The following is a 20,610-nucleotide window of genomic DNA, read 5'->3' as shown; positions in this document are numbered from 1 at the left end:
AAAAAGCTTTATCTTGGTTTTAATAATTAATAGTAAGTCATAAAAGCACCAAAAGAGAGATGACCCAATACATAATTATCTGTTTCATTGCTATCTTCCCCAACATCATTCACAATATAAATGTGACACATTCATCCTCATGTTGCTTCGAGGTCACCATGGGAACAGTGACTATTCTGAATTGAAAGGATATGTGACCAAATAAGGCTGAATGATGACTGAGGTCATTTTACATGTAAATTAAAAGAATGACAGCAAAATATGGGTTGCAAAATGTGGATGTGAGTTATTGTCTTGTAAAGAAAAGGGAAGAGGAATCTCATTATGAAAGTTCAGCATTACAATCAGCATCAAAAATTAGAAACTTAGACTGTCGACACTACTTACATGTTAAAGCAGCTATGTACATCCATTAACATATGTATAATGACATCATGTACCTATAATTCAATGATACTGGAACAAATAATAACTACAAATTTATGGTAACGAAATGGCCATCTAGTGGTGAAGAAACAACATTGTTTCTATAATATGGCAGTGAACAAGTAAGAAGTCATGAGGAAAGCAGAAAGACTTTTGGAGAGATACATCACGGTATAAAGTATTAGTCTTTTGCATAGTCTTTTGAACAACATAAGTACAGGTTTCATTAGATATGTCATAGCAAATCCACAGAACCTCATGATTTATTGTTCACTATATCTAATAGAAACTGTGCATTAGTTTGAATTGCTGTTTTTGCATAAAAGAGGTCGCATGTAATAGAATTCTGCTGTTCCTTTCTATTTTTGGAGTTTAGGATCTCAAATTTCCAAGACTAGGCCTACTCTTCACTGCATGACAGAAAGAGCTGAACAATGTTAGGCATTCATTCGTTCATGCAGTGTCTCTGAATAGCAAGATGATTTCCAGAGCACACGTGACCTCAGTGAGTGGATGCTAACATTTACATTCCTCAAGTGTTTTGTCTAGACTAGACTGCCATAACTTGAAACACTCTTGTTGATGAGGAAATTAGCTCAAAAGAAGATTAATATGCTTACATGGAAGGAAGCAGTTGTCATATAATAATCATTTTTTTCTTAAATGCCCTACTGAATTATAAGCACTATTATCAATACTCATGCTTTGTATAAAGATCTTATTTTACCTTTTATTCAACCCTTGTCTAGAAAAATTGGATGGGAAATAAGTGATCACACAGTTTTCAGGCTGTAAATGAGGGACTTTGGCCTGTGTGACAAGAGTGTCTTGTGAGTGATGCTCCAGTTCACACTGCACAGCGGAACAGAAGGAAATGAGGAGCGCAAGACTGATCGCTTAAGGTAACTCTCTAGCTGAAGATGAATTGAGATGATATTTTGTACGTCTTTTTTTTGGGGGGGGGGGGGGGGGTGTACTTACAAGTCATACATGCATGCTTATAGGCTAATTACTCAAATTTAGGCTAATGACAATTTTGTCATAAATGGACTGCAGTAACTGTGCACTAACGTGTACTAATTCTGATTGACATTCCCTGACATTTCTTCTATTCACTTTCATCTTATTCCTTTGTGCATGATTATATAAAAGCTCTCTACTTTTTTTGCTTTTTGCACATATTATGTGAAAATTGCACAATACAGCAAAGCTTTCAATGTGTAATGTAACAAAACATATGAATGATAAACATTAACTGAGTCAGATGAGAGAAGGGCTGACGAGCAGGTGCATCATGTGACCAAAGTCATTCACACTGTTTTACTGGTGCTGTTACACTGGATTAACAAGTACTTTAGATATATATATATATATATATATATATATATATATATATATATATATATATATATATATATATATATATATATATATATATATATATATATATATATATATATAAAAATAAAATTTAAATGTATATATATATATATATATATATATATATATATATATATATACAGCTATGGAAAAAATTAAGAGACCACTCCAAGTTCAGAAATCAATGTTAAGTGGTCTCTTAATTTTTTCCATAGCTGTATATATAAAGATCTTATAAGATACATATATATATATATATATATATAGATTATAAGATTTTTACATTTGTTACTTGTTACACAGTAAAAAAACGTTGGGTTGTATTATTTACCCAACCGTTTGGTTATACATATTGGGTCACTGTGTTGGCCCTAGTAAAAAAGTAAAATATTTAAAATACATTTGTCATACTAAATACACCTCAAATCTATTAACATATTTACTGACATGTCACATTAGATTTACTGATATATTGCTTTAGACTTACTTAAACTTTATTTAGAGTACTACTTGTGCACAATGCATATTTCTTAATATTAGGCCTAAAATGTGTTTTAATTTCACTATTGATGAGTGTTATATGATATTTTAATAAAATCAGTCTTTAAATGCAAGATATTTAAAGTGTACGTAAAGTATACATGCAATAATTCTACTTTAGCACAATAGTATACCAGTTTAGTATACTAAAAGTGCAATCGCATGATATTTTTATTAAGTACATAATATGTAAATATATTTGTAGTATACTTAGCATGAAATAAATGTATTTCAAATATTTATTTTTCAAAAATGTTTTATTCAAAAAAATTTTAACCCAATTTTTGACAAGTTGCTATACTAACATATAGTTGGGTTACTTGTTAACCATTATTGAGTGAGTATATTTATATATCACAAATGTTTGAATTAATGGATTTTTTTTTTAAATCCTTGATCCTTTAACCTACTGTGACTTTTAAAATGCATATCATATCAAGGCAGTTCAACAAAAACATGATAGAAAATATTTTGTCTTTGATTTACTTACTGATGTTTTCACCACTAAGATGAGCTTTACTTTGAGAAGAAGTCAGTCCCTTAGGAGCCTCTCTGGAGGTCATAGTTCATGGTCTACATCAGAGGTGCTGTTTTGGGACCGAAGAACACCTGTGTCTCAGCTTGTTCAAAGGTAAATATGCCAACTACCATATTCCATGTATTTGCCTTTGCTGTACTGACCCTTTTCTTTGAAGTTTGTGGCCTAAACCTGACTGTTTTCACTAGGTATGAAAGCTGTGTGGAGCTCACAGATGTTGCCTGGTCTAAGGTATAACCACTTGATTCATCATGTATTAAGCAATACTTTCAGTGAAATCCGGCTTACATGAATGATCTCTGTTTTCACAGTCATCTAGCCTAAGACCAAACCATGAAGAGAGTAAAGTTGAAAGTCTCTGGCGGAGATATGAGTCCCTCAGTGGGGTAAATTCCACGTTGTCCAGAAGTATTTCAATGGACATGTTGCCCCAGCCGGACCAGATGGGCACTAATTCTTTGAGGGCCGTGTTTGAGTCAAAGAACGCCCTACGACAGGACTACGCCAGCAGCCCTCGTCTCAACGTCACGGCACAGGCCAAAAGCAGCCCAGTGAGTCACATTACCTCACTGGGGAGGGCGAAAGGTTATTCTGGTGCTACTACTGTCACCAATTCCAAAAAAGACAAGGCTCATCAGGTGTGTAACTGTCACGTCATGTTTTATTTCTGTTTGTGTTTATGCAACATGGAGAGACGTGACTCAGGAAAGGAGCATGTGTGCTTTTCTCAATGTAGTCATTAAATTATGTGTTTAGCCTTGCTTTAAATATTGATGAACCTTCCAGTTTGACTGAGATGAGCAAAAAAATGGTCCATTATATATAAATAATACAACAAATATAGTATGAAAATTAAGTCAAGCAAAGTTTGATTTTTTTTTTATTCAGGGTTATTATAGTTAATTAAAACTAAAACAATTAAAACATTTTTATTAATTGAAAAAAAGATGAAAAATATATTAGATGGAAAACTTGAAGAAAATTATAAATTTTGCCTTGTCAACCAAGCTGAAGCACTAAAATTACCATCTGGAAACAAATAAAAACTAAAACTGAATTAAAATATTTAAAATGAACAAATACTAATAAAAATGACAAGAGCACATAACCAAATTACTAAAAATTAAACTAAAATAAATACTGAAAATATACAAATAAAATCTGATTCAAAATATTAATATTATATAAAACTATAATATAAATTTATATTTAAATAATACTAAAATAACACTATTGAAATGATTATAGTCAATTCAATAGGAGTTCACACATTTTAAAAATAAAAAAATAAAATAAGATGCAAATAATACCTCAAGGTAATTAATACCTTAATATTAGTAATATTACTTATTAAATATAAATAATATAATATAAATAATATAAATATATTTATAATTAATATTATTGTTTAATGTTAATAATATTAATAAAATAACATTTATATTAAATACATTTATATTAAAAGATTTAATGAGAAAGAAAATGTTAATTTATTTATAAATTAAACAAATAGAGCAGAGTTTTTTTTATTATTATTTTGAGTCCATTCAATAGGAATTCACACATTTTTTAAATGAAATAATTCAATAAATAATTTTACCTCCATATAATTACTAATATTATCATAAATATTAATATAATATAATTTGTTATTTTTAAAAATTTGATTTTTAAGTTATAAGTTTAAAAAATGCCCTTGCTTCCCTTAATAGAAAGAAAAAAGCTTTGAGACAATGAGGAGGAGGACAGTCAGTGGGGTTCCCGGATATGTCACCCACTCCTCCGCTGGGCTGAATGGTAAGTTGATTAGCACATTATAAAAACAACAAATTATTTGTACAACTAGTGTAAATGATTGAGCACAATCACCAGTTATTTCATTCTTCTTGACTCAGCTGTGATGTTAGTCAGTAACTATGAGGTCAAAGGTCATTTGAACTTTGTGCCCTATGTGAGACAAAACCTTGGCATCTAAAGTCTTCCTACACAAGCATGTGGAGCCATCTGAAGTTCCCATAGTGAAGGAATCCGCCGGCTGTGTCTGTGCGTTAAAAATATTCCTCAGATAATCCTAACAGAATAGTTTTGACTTCTGTCACATACACAAAATCCTGTCTGCAAATAGTGAGTCCTATTTCACAAGTTTTCAATAAGGCTTGAGAGCAGGATTGAATGTGTAAGTATGCGTTCAATGCATTCAGGAGACATAACTTACTGCTTAAGGTGGCAGTTGTGACACAGACCCCATGCATTGACCTTACATTCATCACGCTTGAGTCTGAGTGACACTTGGACTGTGTTGATTCAGTGTCTTTGGGTTATAGTTGTTTGAAAGGGGTTTGAGAGACCTTTCAGTGTCTGTGCTGTGCCCACCAATGCTGTTTTAGGTTATACAGTGGCCTCAAAAGTTTTTTCAGATAATTAAACCACTTTTAACAATGTAAGAATGTCATTTTATTAGATAGCAAAAAATAAATTAATAATAACATATTTATTAATAAATATTAGACATGTGCCGATATTCAGTAATACGATATATCACGACAATGAATATGCACAATATTGTTATCGCGGGAACTTCAAAATACTGTGTATAATTATTTATTACTAATTAATAAAATTTTTATAATGCATTTTAAGAAGACTTTCCCCATCAACCATATAAAATGCACAACACCACTGTATGTTGCGTCAAAGTGACACGCGCACATGTAAACAAACCCAACGTGCACGAGAAGCACGTGGTGGAATGAGGGCGCTGATGGAACAGCAGAAATAAAGCGGTTACCCCAGAAACCCCGTAAACAAAGCAGCTGCACTACTGAGCAGTAATTAACATTCTTCAAACAGCCATTCAGTTTTTTTGGATTCGCAATGTTGTTAATCACAGCACCAAATACTTTATACTTAAAGACTTAATAGGCTATTTATTTTCAAACTTAAACATTTTTATATTTTAATCTGGACTACAACATGCCCTAATGTTTGAAAATGTTCTGATTATTTGTTATTGTTCAGTAAAACTTAGTGAAATAAGGCTTCATTAGATAACATGTTAATTCATTATTACCAAACTGACAATGAAAAATATTTAAAGCATTATATAATGAAGCATTTATTAATCTTCTTTTATGTTAATTTCTTAGTTAATGTTTAATAACATTACCAAAACCAAAAGTTGTAACTGATTTAATGGACCTGAACTAAAACTAACAATGATCAGTTGTATTTCTTAACATTCACAACAAATAATACCTTCTGTAACAAATGTAGCTATTGCTCTCTCTTAATCTTAGTTAATCCATTAACTAATGTTAAATAATGAGACTTTATTGTTGTTAATAATTTGTTTGCACTTTAATCTGTTTGAAAATTTTTACTTTATAATTTTTTTGTGTATTGCGTTATTGTATTTAAACATTCAGAGTTCTTGTTGTTATAAGAAGAGTTCTTAAACCTGTTATACTATGAAAACACTTTTTTTTGCAACTTATTTCAATATCATGATAATACAGTATAACGTGATAAAAGCTTCAGCAATTATCGCAACATGAAAATTTGATACCGTCCTAATAAATATACACAAATATAAAAATATAATTAGAATTATTTAAACATTTATTGATATAAAAATCATATAATTAATGTAATATTCATTTTTATTAATATACATTTATATTAATGAAAAGTTGCACAAGCAACAGATATTTCACAAAAAAAGAGGTCTTTAGAAAAAAATATATTTGGACTTTGTCAAATGTCAACTGTTAGTAGAACATATTAATGTTAAGCGATGAACTGACTTCATATTGTCAATAAAATTACCTTTTAAAAAGTGTGAGTTAAAGGTTTAGTTCACCCAAAAATTTGAATTGTGTCATTAATTACTCACCCACGTCATTCCACACCCGTAAGACCTTCGTTCATCTTTGGAACACAAATTAAGACATTTTTGATGAAATCCGAGAGCTCTCTGACCCCTCCATAGACAGCAATTTAATTACTACTTTCAAGGCCCAGAAAGGTAGTAAAGACATTGTTAAAATAGTCCATGTGACTAGAGTGGTTCAACATTAATTTTATGAAGGGAAAATTAATTCTGAGTTGGCGTTCTGAAATAGAACCTGGAAGCTCCGCACTGTGTTTACAATATAAATTGCGTAGGAGACTGACAGGGAAGAGAATAAATTGTTGAATAAAGTCCTTATTTTTTGTTTTGTTTTTGCGCACAAATAGTCACATGGACTATTTTAACAATGTCTTTACTACCTTTATGGGCCTTGAAAGTGGTAATTAAATTGCTGTCTATGGAGGGGTCAGAGAGATATCAGATTTCATCAAAAATATCTTAATTTGTGTTCCGAAGCTGAACGGAGGTCTTAAAGGTTTGGAACGACATGAGGGTGAGTAATTAACGAATTTTCATTTTTGGGTGAACTAACACTTTAAGTGTCCAAACAATTTTCAGAACTGCTTTACACTATATTTTGTCAAAATACAGTTTGTTTATAGTCTTTATACCCACAATGCTTCTTCACTTGAATGTACAACAAAGAGACCATATTAAAGCTTAATTATGTAACTTATACAGAAATAGTACAAACAAATGGTTTACCACAGGCTCTGTTTCAACAATTCATGAGTATTAATACTTACAAGTACATCTATGGCTTTAGTCAGTGCCTTAATTATTTTAAGATGTATTAGCAAGCTCTATAAAGCTCATCAAACATCACTGGACATTACGTTCTTATTAGCGGTGTTCAGTTTTAAAATTTAAATTATAAACAGTTAAAAATAGAGATGTTACATGAGACTCTTTCTAAAAAATCAGCCGTAAAATTTATTTCAGTATTTTTAAAACATCATTTGGCATTAAAGAGCAAATCTAAGCTAATGTGGGAATTGTGGGAATTCAAGGGGGTTCCCTGTACCCCAGTCACTTCCAGAACCACTGATTGACTCAGACGTGTGGAATACCGCCCATGCTGCTTCCAAAATAGCAGGCTGGCCTCATCACCGCTCTGAAGTGAGCAGTGATAAAAATCAGCTGTCACCCATTAGAGAGGGACAGAGTGAGACAGGACTACTGCTACAGACAGCATCAGAGTCAGACCAACACAAGAAATCACCTGCGGAAATATACACGACTGAGGCTTTAAAGACAGTAAGACCTGCTATCAGGAACCAGCAATTCACTCTGTGAGTACAGCAATCAGTGTGGACAGGAAGCCTGTGAATTAATCATAAAAACTAAAATGTTATAGTATAAACATAATATAGCATATTAAAGAGATAAAAAGTAGCATACATTCAAATACAGTTTAAAATTGGTTTGTGAATTATTCCTTTAGAACATAACGTTTGATTGTCATGTCTATGACTCAAAGCGATGCTTGTGAATTTTAAATGATCCAATGATGTTGAGCGACATGTCTTCAGATGTAATGATAATTACCTAAGATGTATAATAATTAACCCAGAGTAAAGAAAATGAGAACATACATCATATATGTGCTGTTCAATTTAACCTAACAACAGGGCTGTTAAAGTAACATTTTGAGACACACACACACACACACACACACACACACACACACACACACACCTGTTCAAAAGTTTGGGGTCTTTTGTGCTTACCAAGGCTGCATTTTTTTTTTAAATCAAAAATACAGTAAAAATTGTAATATTGTGAAATATTATTACAATTTAAAAGAGCTGTTTTCTGTTTTAATATATTTTAAAATGTAATTTATTCCTGTGATAGTGAAGCTGATTTTTCAGCATCATTACTCCAGTCTTCAGTCACATGATCCATCACTATCATTCTAATATTATGATTTGCTCAAGAAACATTTATTATTATTAATGTTGAAAATAGTTGTGCTGCTTAATATGTTTGTGGAAACAGTATATATATATATATATATATATATATATACATAGTAGTGGCCAAAAGTGATGTCCGTAGGGAATATTTGTTTTTTATTACCCTAAAAGTTTGATTAAATGATCAAAATATATATATAATATATATATATATATATATATATATATATATATATATATATATATATATATATATATATATATATATATATATATATATATATTATATGAAGGAAAAACAAAACACTTGGTTACTTGGTTTAAGTATTTATCAAAATTATTTGGCAAAAGGCTTTATTTTATGAAAAAAATGCATAGAAAAACAAAAAGCTCAGAGGAAAAAGCATACATTAACTACAACATAATAAGTTATTAATATTTCATTGGTTCTCTCGTTTTTGTATGTGTTCATATTTTTTTTCTATGACAGCCAGGACAAAAATTACAGTATATACACACATACTTCACGTTTCATTGCGTTATCACAAATAAAATTATTCACTCCAAACACAATATGGTTACAATATGGTTAACAATTTTTTTAATAATATTTAAATAAAGGGTGAAGATGTGCATTTTCCTAGGCCGTACATCACTTTTGGCCACTACTGTAACAATATAAGTCTTTACTGTCACTTTTGATCAGTATAACTGATCTTACCGACCCTAAACTATTGAACGGAAGTGTATACAACACCTGAAATCACCATGTTGAATATGCAGTAGCTAATATCGTGACAGACAGAAGTGTCAGCTAAACATGCCTTTGTCGATGCTGCCCTATTTTTAGCAGTGTTTTTAACAAGACCCTTGAGCGCCCACAGGAAACTAAGGAAGGCAGCTGACGAGAATAAATACCAAGCGCATATTACAATAATTTGGACAGCTGTCAGAAGCACAAAAGCACTCACATTCTAGGACGCTAATAGCTGTGCTCTCCATGAATGGGGGGCTGGTCTCTGTGAAACTTTCATTCAGCTGACATGATCCTTGAAATACATATCTAAGATATCTAATGAATTGTATCACAGATGCAAATAAATGCTTAAATTATTTGACCCAAGTGAAAGAATTATACATGAGAAAGAAAGCAGGCACTGTTTACAACTCCACAGAGGCCTTTGAACATATTACAATTCCTTAATTACACCCTTTATGTCAGATTAGGCTTAAAGGAAATGCAAGCAGGCACTTTTATCACATGACAGTGTCACAAAGTTCAAGCCTAACTTGACACAGTATTTTCATTTAAATCCTGAGCAAAAATATTGTGAGGTTGCTGCTGCTGCTCAAAATGAAACATTTGTTATCTTAGTAATTTGACAAGATGCTACAGTTTTTGTTTTTTTTACAAATCGGAGAGCACAGTATTCAGGCTTGTAAACCGCTTAATCTCTCTCTGCTAAACAGTAACGTCTAGCTAGACCTCAGTATTGTATGGCCCTGTTATTCTGTGTGCTCATCCAGCTATGCAAACGTTTTAAGCCCAGACTCGTGAGTGGCGCCAGTGATGGGCCCTGTCCTTTTGTCCGAGAGCTTACAGAGTGAAAAACAGAGGTATGCTCGAATATAGTCATTAGTTACAGCTGACAAACCTGTGCTGCCTCTAGTGCTCCTGACCTCAGAGAGGCAAGGCTTTTGTTTTGATCATGCCTACAGCAGCTTTACAATAAATTTAATGTGCTGCTCCAAACCGTAAATACATCACATATCATCGTCATCCTGAATAATAAGTAATTCAGCTTTCAGAATCCTCAATTAAACTTCTCAGTTCACATCAAACACACTAAAACAGAAGATACAAAAAAAAAGAAGTCATTTTTAATTGTTTGCTAAGAATATTGATGTGCAGTACTATTATAGGGTGACCATTTTGAAACCATGCTAGCAACATACAATTCCCAATGTAAAGGCTAAGATAGAAACATGAATCAGGAAAGCTTTTTCACAGTGTTTTGTCCCCTGAGAATGAGAAACCTTAAAAATGGTCACAATTCAACTGACACCATGACATTTTACAATGGCATGTAGGCCACTGTTTTTCTTTAGTTAGATGTCATACTAAGAAATACAATCAAATTGTAACAGTACATCTGAAAACAGACAGCTGCTTGTAACAAATGTCATTTTTAAAAATGCAAAAACACCAATATTCTTGCATATACACAATCATATACTATGTGTGGAGCTGAATAGTTTCCATAGGTCCTTGAGGTATAATAATATCCCACAGATAAAAGCATACCAACACCAGCTCCAGTCTATATATAGCCTACACCACTATCAGAGCCACTAGATGGCCAAGGAACTAGGTCAGGTCACTCTTGTCTTATTTCTAGCCTACTTCTGGATTATTATCCAACAATTAATGTTTATGATATTTTAAAAAAAAAACACGCCACAGATATTTTTGCTTCTGTTATTTTCGGGTCACAATTAATTTGCATACAGACCTCAAACAGCTGTATGTAGGTGCTATTCTTATCCAAAATTAAAATGTTTAACACACATTCAAAATTTTAAAATAATCTACAAAAGGCAGTTAATATGTTATGTATGTTAATAAATAAATAACACAAAGCAGATAATTTTTCCAAAAATTCCATTCTCAATACCAAAACAAAAGCCATTCACTATCAAAAGCCATAAATTCTTATTCAAAAGCAAAAGATGATAAACCATAAATCAAAAACATACAACAATCAATAATCTAACAATTACTTATATATATTTTTATTTAAATTTTAAATGACTCCAACAAGTTGCATATTCAATAAGTGAGTCACTGCTATTTTTAGCTTATAAATAATTTCTGATTGTATTTCTGTGCAACTATCTTTGTTTCTTGTGTGAATTAGATGAGAGGAGATATTTAAAAAAAGACCAGAGACAATCTGCCTCCTATCAAGAGAACAAACAGAAGTACACCTCCTCTCCTATCCAGAGCGTGAAAGATAGATCTGCCCTTTACCTCTCAAAGGTAGCAGCTGCAGACTCCTCAGGATCCATCGAACAGCAAGTGAGTGCTCATTGCATCTGTCATATCACTCACAGCACACAGGCATCTGTAAGGTCAAGTTCTTAGACTGGATCGCACGCATACATGCAATGCTGTAAAGTCTGGCATGCTCATTTTGCAATACAGTAAGTCTTTTTTTGGCCATTGTTTTCCTCAGTCACTGAATAAGTTGTGTGTTGTGAAAAACAGCTTAAAATCTAAAGGGCCAGATTTACTAAACAGAGCCAAGAGCTCAATTCCAAAAAGCGCCGATGGGAGTGGAAAGTTCTGACGACGCACAAATTTAAGGACACAGACGCAGTCATATAATTTCCGTAATGACAAACGCTATCTACCAAGAGCAGCGCAAATTGGCATATGGTTTAAGATGATTTTTTGGTCAGAAAATAATGGCGCAAATACCAGTAAATTGACTAGCGCAAACCTTAATAAATCACATTGCATTATTCATTTAAATACTGTACTCCCATAAATTTTGCGTCTGAAAAGGAAACTCCTACAAATGCAAATGCAATAAGGTGAGCCGCAAAAATAATTGTCCATGCACAATTTGTTCACTGCTTGTAAATCCTGACAGTAGTTTTTTAACGCAAAAGAGGGTTTGCGCTGGAGCAATGTTAGTAAATATGGCCCTAAGTGTTTTATATGAAAAATTAGTAGGAATAATTAATCATGCTTCTTTCTCAGGGCAGTGTGGTCCAGGAGCACTTGTTCTCAAGCGGAAAGAAGAAAAAACAAAGCAAGGTATGAACAACAGTTTTTGTTGACTTTCTGAGTCTGCTGTGTGACTAATAACTAATGGTAAAAGGTGTGACTAATTTAGAAACAAATATAATAGTCTTGTGACTGTCTTAGAATATTAAAATAAGAAACAAGAAGAACAAATTTAGCAATGATTTATTATCATATTTCCAAACAAGCAGGATAATATATTACAATTATTAAAAAATCTGAATCACAGCCATGGTAAAAATATAGTCATGTAAATGACTGAATGATTTGCACTACAGTGAAAGTAAAGTAGACTTCTTAACGTAGAGGGAAAAATCATTTTTGTAGTATTTTTGCAAATTCCTCATATTTAGATCAACATAAAAATCTGAATAAATTTTATAATATTTCTGCATTTAGTCGGCATTATAGCTGGTAAACGGATTTTTTTTTTTTTTTTGGTTACTTTAGAAATATTCTTGTTCCTATTCTCTTTCATTTTTTATTTTTATTTTTATTATTTCCAAAATGTTTGGAACTGTGAAACTGCATTTGTTATGGAGCATGAATTTTGTACTAACAAGGCTGACAACCATGAATGAAGTCAAACCTCACAAGAATAGGCGTGCAGTGAACTAAATCAGCTATTCCCTACTAAACACAGAAAGAGGTAAAGTATGACTTTTAAGCTTAAAAATACTAACGCTTTAGAATTAAGAATATACTATTATTTATCTCATTGCATTGTGGAGAGTAACTTGAGCCTTCATACTTCTTCTTTGCATCCAAGATGGCAGAAGTAGCCAAACAGATAAAAGTGACCGATGCAGCCAGTGGAGATGATGATTTCCCTCCCCCTCCACCTCCTCTACCAAGACCTCAGGTTCTGGAGTCACTTCAAAAGGATCTAAGCCAAAACTTACACCCTGTACCACCTCCAAAAGAAACCTTCTCAGAGTTCTACCAGCAACGACAAAAAAATGAATTGAAGCGTCTTTTTAAACACATTCATCCTGAATTGAAGATGAATCTTGATGATGTGGTAGATGATGAACTGATAGACGCAATAAATCCCCAAGCAGTAGATACGGCATATCAGGGGGAAGTCCAGTCCATGCGTTGGATATTTGAGAACTGGACTCTTGACAATATTGGAGACCCGCATGAAACTAAAAAATTACTTGATGAGGAAAATCTTCAAGGTGGGGATGTGAGAAGCAAATCCTCTTTGTTTGAGCATTCAGTGTTTGATGGTCAACACACAACAGCTGGTGAGAGACCAGGTGTAGTCAAAGGAGATGTTCGCACGGCCACCTGGTTGTTTGAGACACAGCCTCTAGATTCAATCAGTAAGTCAAAGACAGAGGATGAGGAAATCGTAGAGGTGGTACTGAAGGAACCTGTTCAGAAGGGAGATGTGAGAGGTGCACGTCTCCTGTTTGAATCCAAACCATTGGACGCTTTAGGCCGCTGCTGCTCTGTTGAAGACCAACACTTGCTAACACTCAAATCAGAACTTCAGGAGAATAAAGGAGATGTGAAAAAAACTGTCAAACTCTTTCAAGCAGATCCCTGTTGTGCGATTAGGGATAGCAGTGGCAAAATCCATGAAATCAAATCAATCTGTAGAGAAGAAATCCAAAGCAGTGACTTTAAAACAGCACGTTGGCTTTTTGAAACTCAACCCTTAGACCACATTAATAAAGGAGCTGGTGTGCAGATCATTCGGGGGATCTCACTTGAGGAAGCCCAGAAAGGTGGCGTTGATCAGAAGAAATGGATGTTCGAGACCCAACCACTTGATGCAATTCATGAAGGTCTTGTGGAAGAACAAAAGTTCAAAGGAACAGTGGAGGACATCTCTAGGGAAGCAGATGTTCATAAACTAAAGCAGCCCCTGTCATCTCGTAAAGGAGAGTATGTGGGTGAAGTTTCAGAGAAGGAGGCAATTGTTGGAGGAAATGTAGGTTCCACCCTATGGCTTTTTGAAACTCAGCCCATGGACACTCTGAAAGACAGCTATGAGGTGGGACATCTCCAGAAAGTTATGGTGTCAAGTGATGAAAAAGGAGAAGTTAAAGACAAAAAGCTTCAGTTTGAGAAATTCAGTGTTGGTAAAACAACAGGTGATAGTGGAAACAAAGTTCAAGATGATGAGAAAGGAGATGTGAAGACTTTCAAGAACCTTTTTGAAACGTTGCCTCTTAGTCACATCTCTGTTGAAGCACAGAGTCAAATCCAAGACATTGCAGTCGGGGATGTCAAAGGCAACCGTTCATTGTTTGAAACTACACCGCTGTATGCAATTAAAGACTGTGCTGGAAATTTCCATGAGGTTACAACTGTCAGTAGAGAAGAAAGCATCAAAGGGAATGTACAGAATTACAAATGGATGTTTGAGACAAGACCCTTAGACCAATTTGAAGAATGTAGTGGAAAAGTAGAGCTCATCAAGGGCATTACAAGGCAAGAGGACATGACAGGTGATGTGAGGACAGCTAAATGGATGTTTGAAACACAACCTTTGGATTGCATCAATTTAAAGAGTAAGAAAGAAGCAAACACAGCAGTACCACAGGAAGAATTTCAAAAGGGTAATGTGAAGACATGCAAATGGCTATTTGAGACACAACCAATGGACATTTTGTATGAGAAATCAGAAAAGAACCAGGAAGTAGAACCAGTACCCAAAGCTGATGTGAAGTCACACACTTGGCTTTTCGAAACACAGCCATTGGATAACATTAAAGACAAGGAGGACTTCAGTTTGAAATTGTGCAGTAGTGTGCAGGAAGATGTAAAAAGTGATGTGAATGTGAAGACAGTGAAACACCTGTTTGAAACAGAGACTTTGGACAGAATAACAAAGCAAACAGATTCTGACCAAAATGTAAGATATGTCAGTCAGGTGGATGTCCAGTCTGGAGATGTCTCACGTGTCAAGGAAATCTTTGAATCCAAGTCACTTCATGAAATAGGAAGCGAATGCGTCAAAGAGTCCGAGGAGACGAAAAATGAAATTCAGTCAGGATCGATCCACAAATTCACTTGGCTGTTCGAGAATCAGCCCATAAGCAACATTAATGAGAAAGAGGACAGAAAAACTCACAGTGTCAGTGATGTTGAGGGTGGTGATGTTGGAAGCAAGAAGTTTATTTTCGAAACGTTCTCTCTGGACAAAATCCAGGATAAAGACGAACTACTTGAGCACCAGTCAATGAGTGTTGAGAAGCCCGTGAACAGTAGCAGTGATGTGAAATCCAGCACAATGCTTTTTGAATCCCAGCCATTATATGCTATAAGAGACAAGGACGGACAGTTTCATGAAGTTACCACTGTAAAGAAAGAGGAAGTGATGAGAGGAGATGTCAGAGGTGCAAGGTGGATGTTTGAAACCAAGCCACTGGATACCATTCAAGCAGGCAAAGAAATCTACGTCATCCGTGCAGTTACACAGGAGGATGTGTGCAAGGGGGATGTGAAATCAGCACGCTGGAAGTTTGAGACTCAGCCTCTTGACTCCTTCAAACATAGCGAAGGGCCCTCAGTAAGGGTTGTTGAAGATATAAGCAATGGGAAAAGTGTGCAACAAAGAAAGCAACTTTTTGAGACTGAGCAAGCTGCCCAAAAAAAGTATGTGCGAATGGTGAGCGTTACAGACGTTCAACAAGGTGATGTACGTACATCAACCTGGCTGTTTGAGAATCAACCTATTGATACTCTTAAATGTGAGCCAGATGAGCAGAACGCCTTGACAACTGTACATCGAGAGGATAACGCAAAGGGAGATGTGAAACGCTGCACTTGGTTATTTGAATCACAGCCCTTGGATAAAATAAAGATTGAAGAGTTTGTTTCAGCAAAGGAAGAAATCCCCAAGGCAGATGTCAAAAGCACAACATGGTTATTCGAGACCACACCTCTAGACAAAATCACTGTAGAGAGCGTGACAGACATTCTCTATCGTCTTTGCCACTCTTCATTCATTCATTCAAGTGGAATCATCATCCAGGCAAATGATTATAAGTACGTAAACATGGCAAAATATCAGATTGTGAACAATGAGGAGACCCAAGTTCAAAAGGAGGAAGTTGTTGAAGGAAACATCAGGAACATAATGCTGCAGTTACTGTTCAAACCAAACCTGAAACCTAAAGTTGTTCTACTTAAAGAGGACGAACAAGGCAAGATACATAGCACAGTGCTTGAAATCCCACTTCAACAGCCTGGATGTGCAACTAACCCTGAGGCAGAGTGCAAAACCCAAGAAGCAGTTAAAATTATTGAGAGCTTGCTGGTTCAACAAAAAACAGTCAAGACAGGCTTGGTGATGCAAGAATCTGAAGGTGGGCAGGCAGAGATGACAGTGTATTCCCTCCACTGTCAAAGCAGCATGACTGAGTTGCACGACATAGCTCGAGGAGATGTCAAGTCCACCATTGGCAACCTCCTTGCCACAGTCCACAACCAACAGACAAAACCATCTTGCAGACTGGAACAAAACGAAAGGGGGAATGTTGATTTGTATCGAAGCTGCATTGAAAAGGGCGACCTTAAGAGTCTACAGCGAGATCTTTCTGAGGAGGAACCAGAAGACTCCTGTAGAGACCTAATTGAAATTGTTCAGGGTGATGTAAAAGAAGCAAAGCGACACCTAAATCAACAAAGAGAACAAGCTGAAAGAACAATCTTGGATGTTGTACCAGGAGATGTTAAGAATGTAAAAAAGGTTTTCTCAGATGTCTGTACAGACCCGGGTGTTGGAAACTGCGTGCCAAGGGAGGAGATCGTCAGAGGTGATATTTTGTCGGCAAAGCAGCAACTTGACGAGGCAGTCAAGCAGCCAGTCATGGTCCAGAAAGAGGAAATTGTTTCTGGGGATATTAAGGCAACGCTTGAATCCTTGGAGCGGGCAAAACAACAAAGCATGCACATGGAGCGTGAGGTCATCAAACCAGGCACCATTTATGATCTGAATATAGAGGTAGAAGAAATGTGCTCAGAAGATGATGAAAGGAAATTAATTAAGGAGGAAATCATTTCAGGGGATGTTAAGGCTGCCAAAAGATCCCTGGAGAGAGCAAAGAACCAAAGCATGAGAGTAGAACGAGAACATGTCACTCCTGGAAAGCTGTATAATCTAAATGAATCATCTCAGTGTCAAAGCAACACAACAGTGGAGCAGTCTACAACATCCTCCTTGAGTAACCAGCGGATTACTACAACATTTCGAAAGGTTAGTGACATAGAAAAGGATCAGGGGTCCACCGAAAGATTTTGTTGTCAGAATGAAGTGGGAGGGAGAGAAAATATAATAGATATTAGTATGGAAAATGGCTCAAGAGTGCTAGATAACACTCCTCAGGTGTCAGGGTTAGAGCCAGATATTGTTAAAGGTGATGTGAAGGCTGCTATTCAGTCTTTACAAAGTGTTGCGAAAGAGCAGAGAAGTGTAGACAGAGAGGAAATTTTTGGAGGTAATATGCAAGAGACACTCCAGTCTCTCGAGAGATCTAGCATTAATATTTCTAAAGGGGATTTCAAGGCAGCAATGTTATATAGACAATCTGGACAGTCTTACACACAAAGCAAAATTACAAATGACTCAGGGACTAAATGCAAGCAGAGTTTTGTTCATTTGCCTTCATCTGATACTCAATTGTCTTCTTCGGTTTCAGTGATCGGAAGTGGGCATCTGATCTTCTCTGCACTGAATTCAGAATCTGTTAGCTCCAGCACGGACAATTCAAAGCTCTCTAGCACTTTCGCAGAAAAAGATGATAACCCACCACCCATCCCTCCAAAAACTGCTCATCAGGTTAAAAATCAGAAGCCAGTTATTCCACCAAAACCACTGCACATCAACACCAGCTCCGAGCATATTGCAGAAACACCACAAATTTGCCCAAGCTCACCTGATTGTCTGATTAATAAGCAGACGCCAACAATCCAACCCAAAGTGATTCCCAGCAAAACATTTTCGCACGAAAAAGAAACCAGGGAAACTTCAAACAAAATTAACGACAAGCAATGCAACATTCATGAACCAGTTCAACGGACAAACTTCACAGATCCTGTGGATTTGCAGAAGATGCAGTACACTGAGCAATGGCTTCAAAATTCCCACATGCAACATACAGACACTCCATCAGTCAGTAAAACTCTTGATGAAGGTTCCTTTGCTTCTAATAGAATAGGAATGGAGAAAAATGTGATTCAGAAGATAAATGCTGCAGAAGAGATCAGGATGTGTATGCAAAGTTATTCAAAGGACAATAATGAACTAAACAGGGGGTTTAAGGTTGCACTTCAGAATTTTGGGGAAAAGAAAACCACTATGGACACAACCTCAACTTTCCCAAAGAAAATTAAAGTTGTGCAAACCTGTTTTCCCAAAACAATCCAGGAACAGGCTAAAACTCCCAAAGAGAACACAAATAAAGTTGAGTTACACGTCGCCTGCAAAGACACCCCTTTAACACCTGAAAAACATGAAGTTCCTTCAAAGTACAATCAAACCATTAAAGAGCACAATGATTCTGAGAACAAAGTTGTTTTCAGAGAAAAGAAAGCAAGGAGAGAGACAGAAGATGAGCGCCGCCAGAGGCTCTCCGTCCACAAAGACGAGATCATGAAAGGCAATGTAAAAGCAGCCATGGAGATCTTTGAAAACCTTATGAGACGAGAGGAGCTTAAGATCATTTTGTCAAAAGTTCAAGAAATAGAGGGGGAGACCTGTGAGGTAGATGTTAAATCTCTGAAGACTTTGTTTGAGAATGTGCCTGCTTGGATTACCAATCCAATAAAAAATATGAAATGCAGACATCTTCCAAGAGTTGGCACAGAGACAGAAGGCTTAAGAGATGATACAGAGAGCATATCCTCTGTTGAGGCGGCATTCGAGGACCTAGAGAAAGCAAGCATGGACATCGTCAATTTGAAAGAACAGACATTAGCTAAACTCTTGGACATAGAGGAGGCAATAAAAAAAGCTCTGTACTCAGTCTCAAATTTAAAGTCTGAGGCAGACATTGCAGGGTTGTCAGGTCTGTTTAGTGAATCCTTAAATGCTGATTATGTCTCTCCATGTACTAAAAACATTAGGAAAATTAGCATTGTGTCCAGCAAAGCAAAACCTGTGCAACCTAGCAGTGATAACAGGGGTCAACCCAAAGAAGCACCACATGTACATCAGGTTCAAATGGGTAAAACATGCTCAAACATCCCCTCCTCACCTTCATTTATTTCTATTCATTCTGCTGCAAGAAAACCTGTGGAGTCACCCACATCCCCACATCCTCTCTCAGATAAACCAAAAGCAAACGACCAACCTCACGCAGGTAGCCCCATCAGACAGTCCTCCCCTGAGAAAATCTCGGTTAGCCATGTTTGTAGCCCTCCAAGTCCTAGAAGGAAAGTCAGCGTTCTTGAAGTGCAGCAGGTTCCTGAAGTTGCAAGTGGAATCATTGGCACTAAAACCGTCAGTGAGAAATATGAAGAGATAGATTGCTTTGGGAATACTTACTTTTCCTCCGAAAGATCTACATTTGTAACCAGGCAGTCAGAGATGAAATTACCTTCCTCGTATGATGTAGTTATCAATCCAGGGAGGTATGAAGGAATGACTTCACCTGTCCGGCAAAGATCTGGCCAGACCTTCTCCTCAAATTCTCTGAGTAAAAGCAAAGACAGAAAAGTGTTTGTAACTTTCGGCCATCCCAATACGGAAAAACATTAACCAAGCTGCCCGTTCTTTTTGTAACAATTTTTTGGTGATGTCATTTTCATTTCCAGATTTTGATTTCATTTCCATATTTTGAATACATATATATTAGATTTATTGATCATTTTTATGTGTGTAAAATAAAGTTTTATTGTGATGCTTTGATTAAGAGCAAGTTTTTTTGTACTGCTGCAATTAAGTGTTAATAAAAGTGTTAATGTTAAATATTTATGTTTGTTTCAAACTGTATATTATCTAAAATAAAATACATGCAAAGCAATATTTGTTATATTTATTTTCTTAACAGTTAGACTAAACTCTATAGCATCTTTAAAATGGCATGCTATAATCATTTTTAACTTTTTCTTCCTGCTGTGTATATCA

At 35.4% G+C, this 20,610-nt stretch overlaps 1 protein-coding gene across 2 annotated transcripts; it reads left to right on the top strand.

Moving 5' to 3' along the window:
• Positions 1-20,514, top strand: xirp1 (xin actin binding repeat containing 1). Of its 2 annotated transcripts, XM_067362523.1 has the most exons (10): positions 1-931; positions 1,176-1,328; positions 2,856-2,977; positions 3,073-3,115; positions 3,196-3,522; positions 4,597-4,681; positions 11,632-11,792; positions 12,480-12,536; positions 13,294-17,739; positions 18,182-18,320. In XM_067362523.1, the coding sequence occupies exons 3-10, from the start codon at positions 2,856-2,858 to the stop codon at positions 18,182-18,184; spliced, it is 5,244 nt and encodes a 1,747-aa protein (XP_067218624.1). In that variant the 5' UTR covers positions 1-931; positions 1,176-1,328; the 3' UTR covers positions 18,185-18,320. The 2 variants fall into 2 exon arrangements, with proteins under 2 accessions (XP_067218624.1, XP_067218623.1); XM_067362522.1 differs by having other exon boundaries at positions 736-931; positions 13,294-20,514.
• The last annotated feature ends 96 nt before the right edge of the window (positions 20,515-20,610 follow it).

Source organism: Chanodichthys erythropterus, chromosome 16 (assembly GCF_024489055.1).
Source record: "Chanodichthys erythropterus isolate Z2021 chromosome 16, ASM2448905v1, whole genome shotgun sequence".
Lineage (NCBI taxonomy): Eukaryota > Metazoa > Chordata > Actinopteri > Cypriniformes > Xenocyprididae > Chanodichthys > Chanodichthys erythropterus.
The sequence above is the reverse complement of the archived record's forward strand: the minus strand, read 5'-3'. Positions and strand labels throughout refer to the sequence as shown.

What these genes read in the sequence shown, in the direction of transcription:
- xirp1 (XM_067362522.1), top strand. Translation starts at nt 2,856, where the DNA reads ATGAGCTTTACTTTGAGAAGAAGTCAGTCCCTTAGGAGCCTCTCTGGA. An exon ending in GTGTCTCAGCTTGTTCAAAG is followed by an intron (nt 2,978 to 3,072) that starts GTAAATATGCCA and finishes TGTTTTCACTAG; the next exon opens with GTATGAAAGCTGTGTGGAGC. An exon ending in AGAAGAAAAAACAAAGCAAG is followed by an intron (nt 12,537 to 13,293) that starts GTATGAACAACA and finishes TTTGCATCCAAG; the next exon opens with ATGGCAGAAGTAGCCAAACA.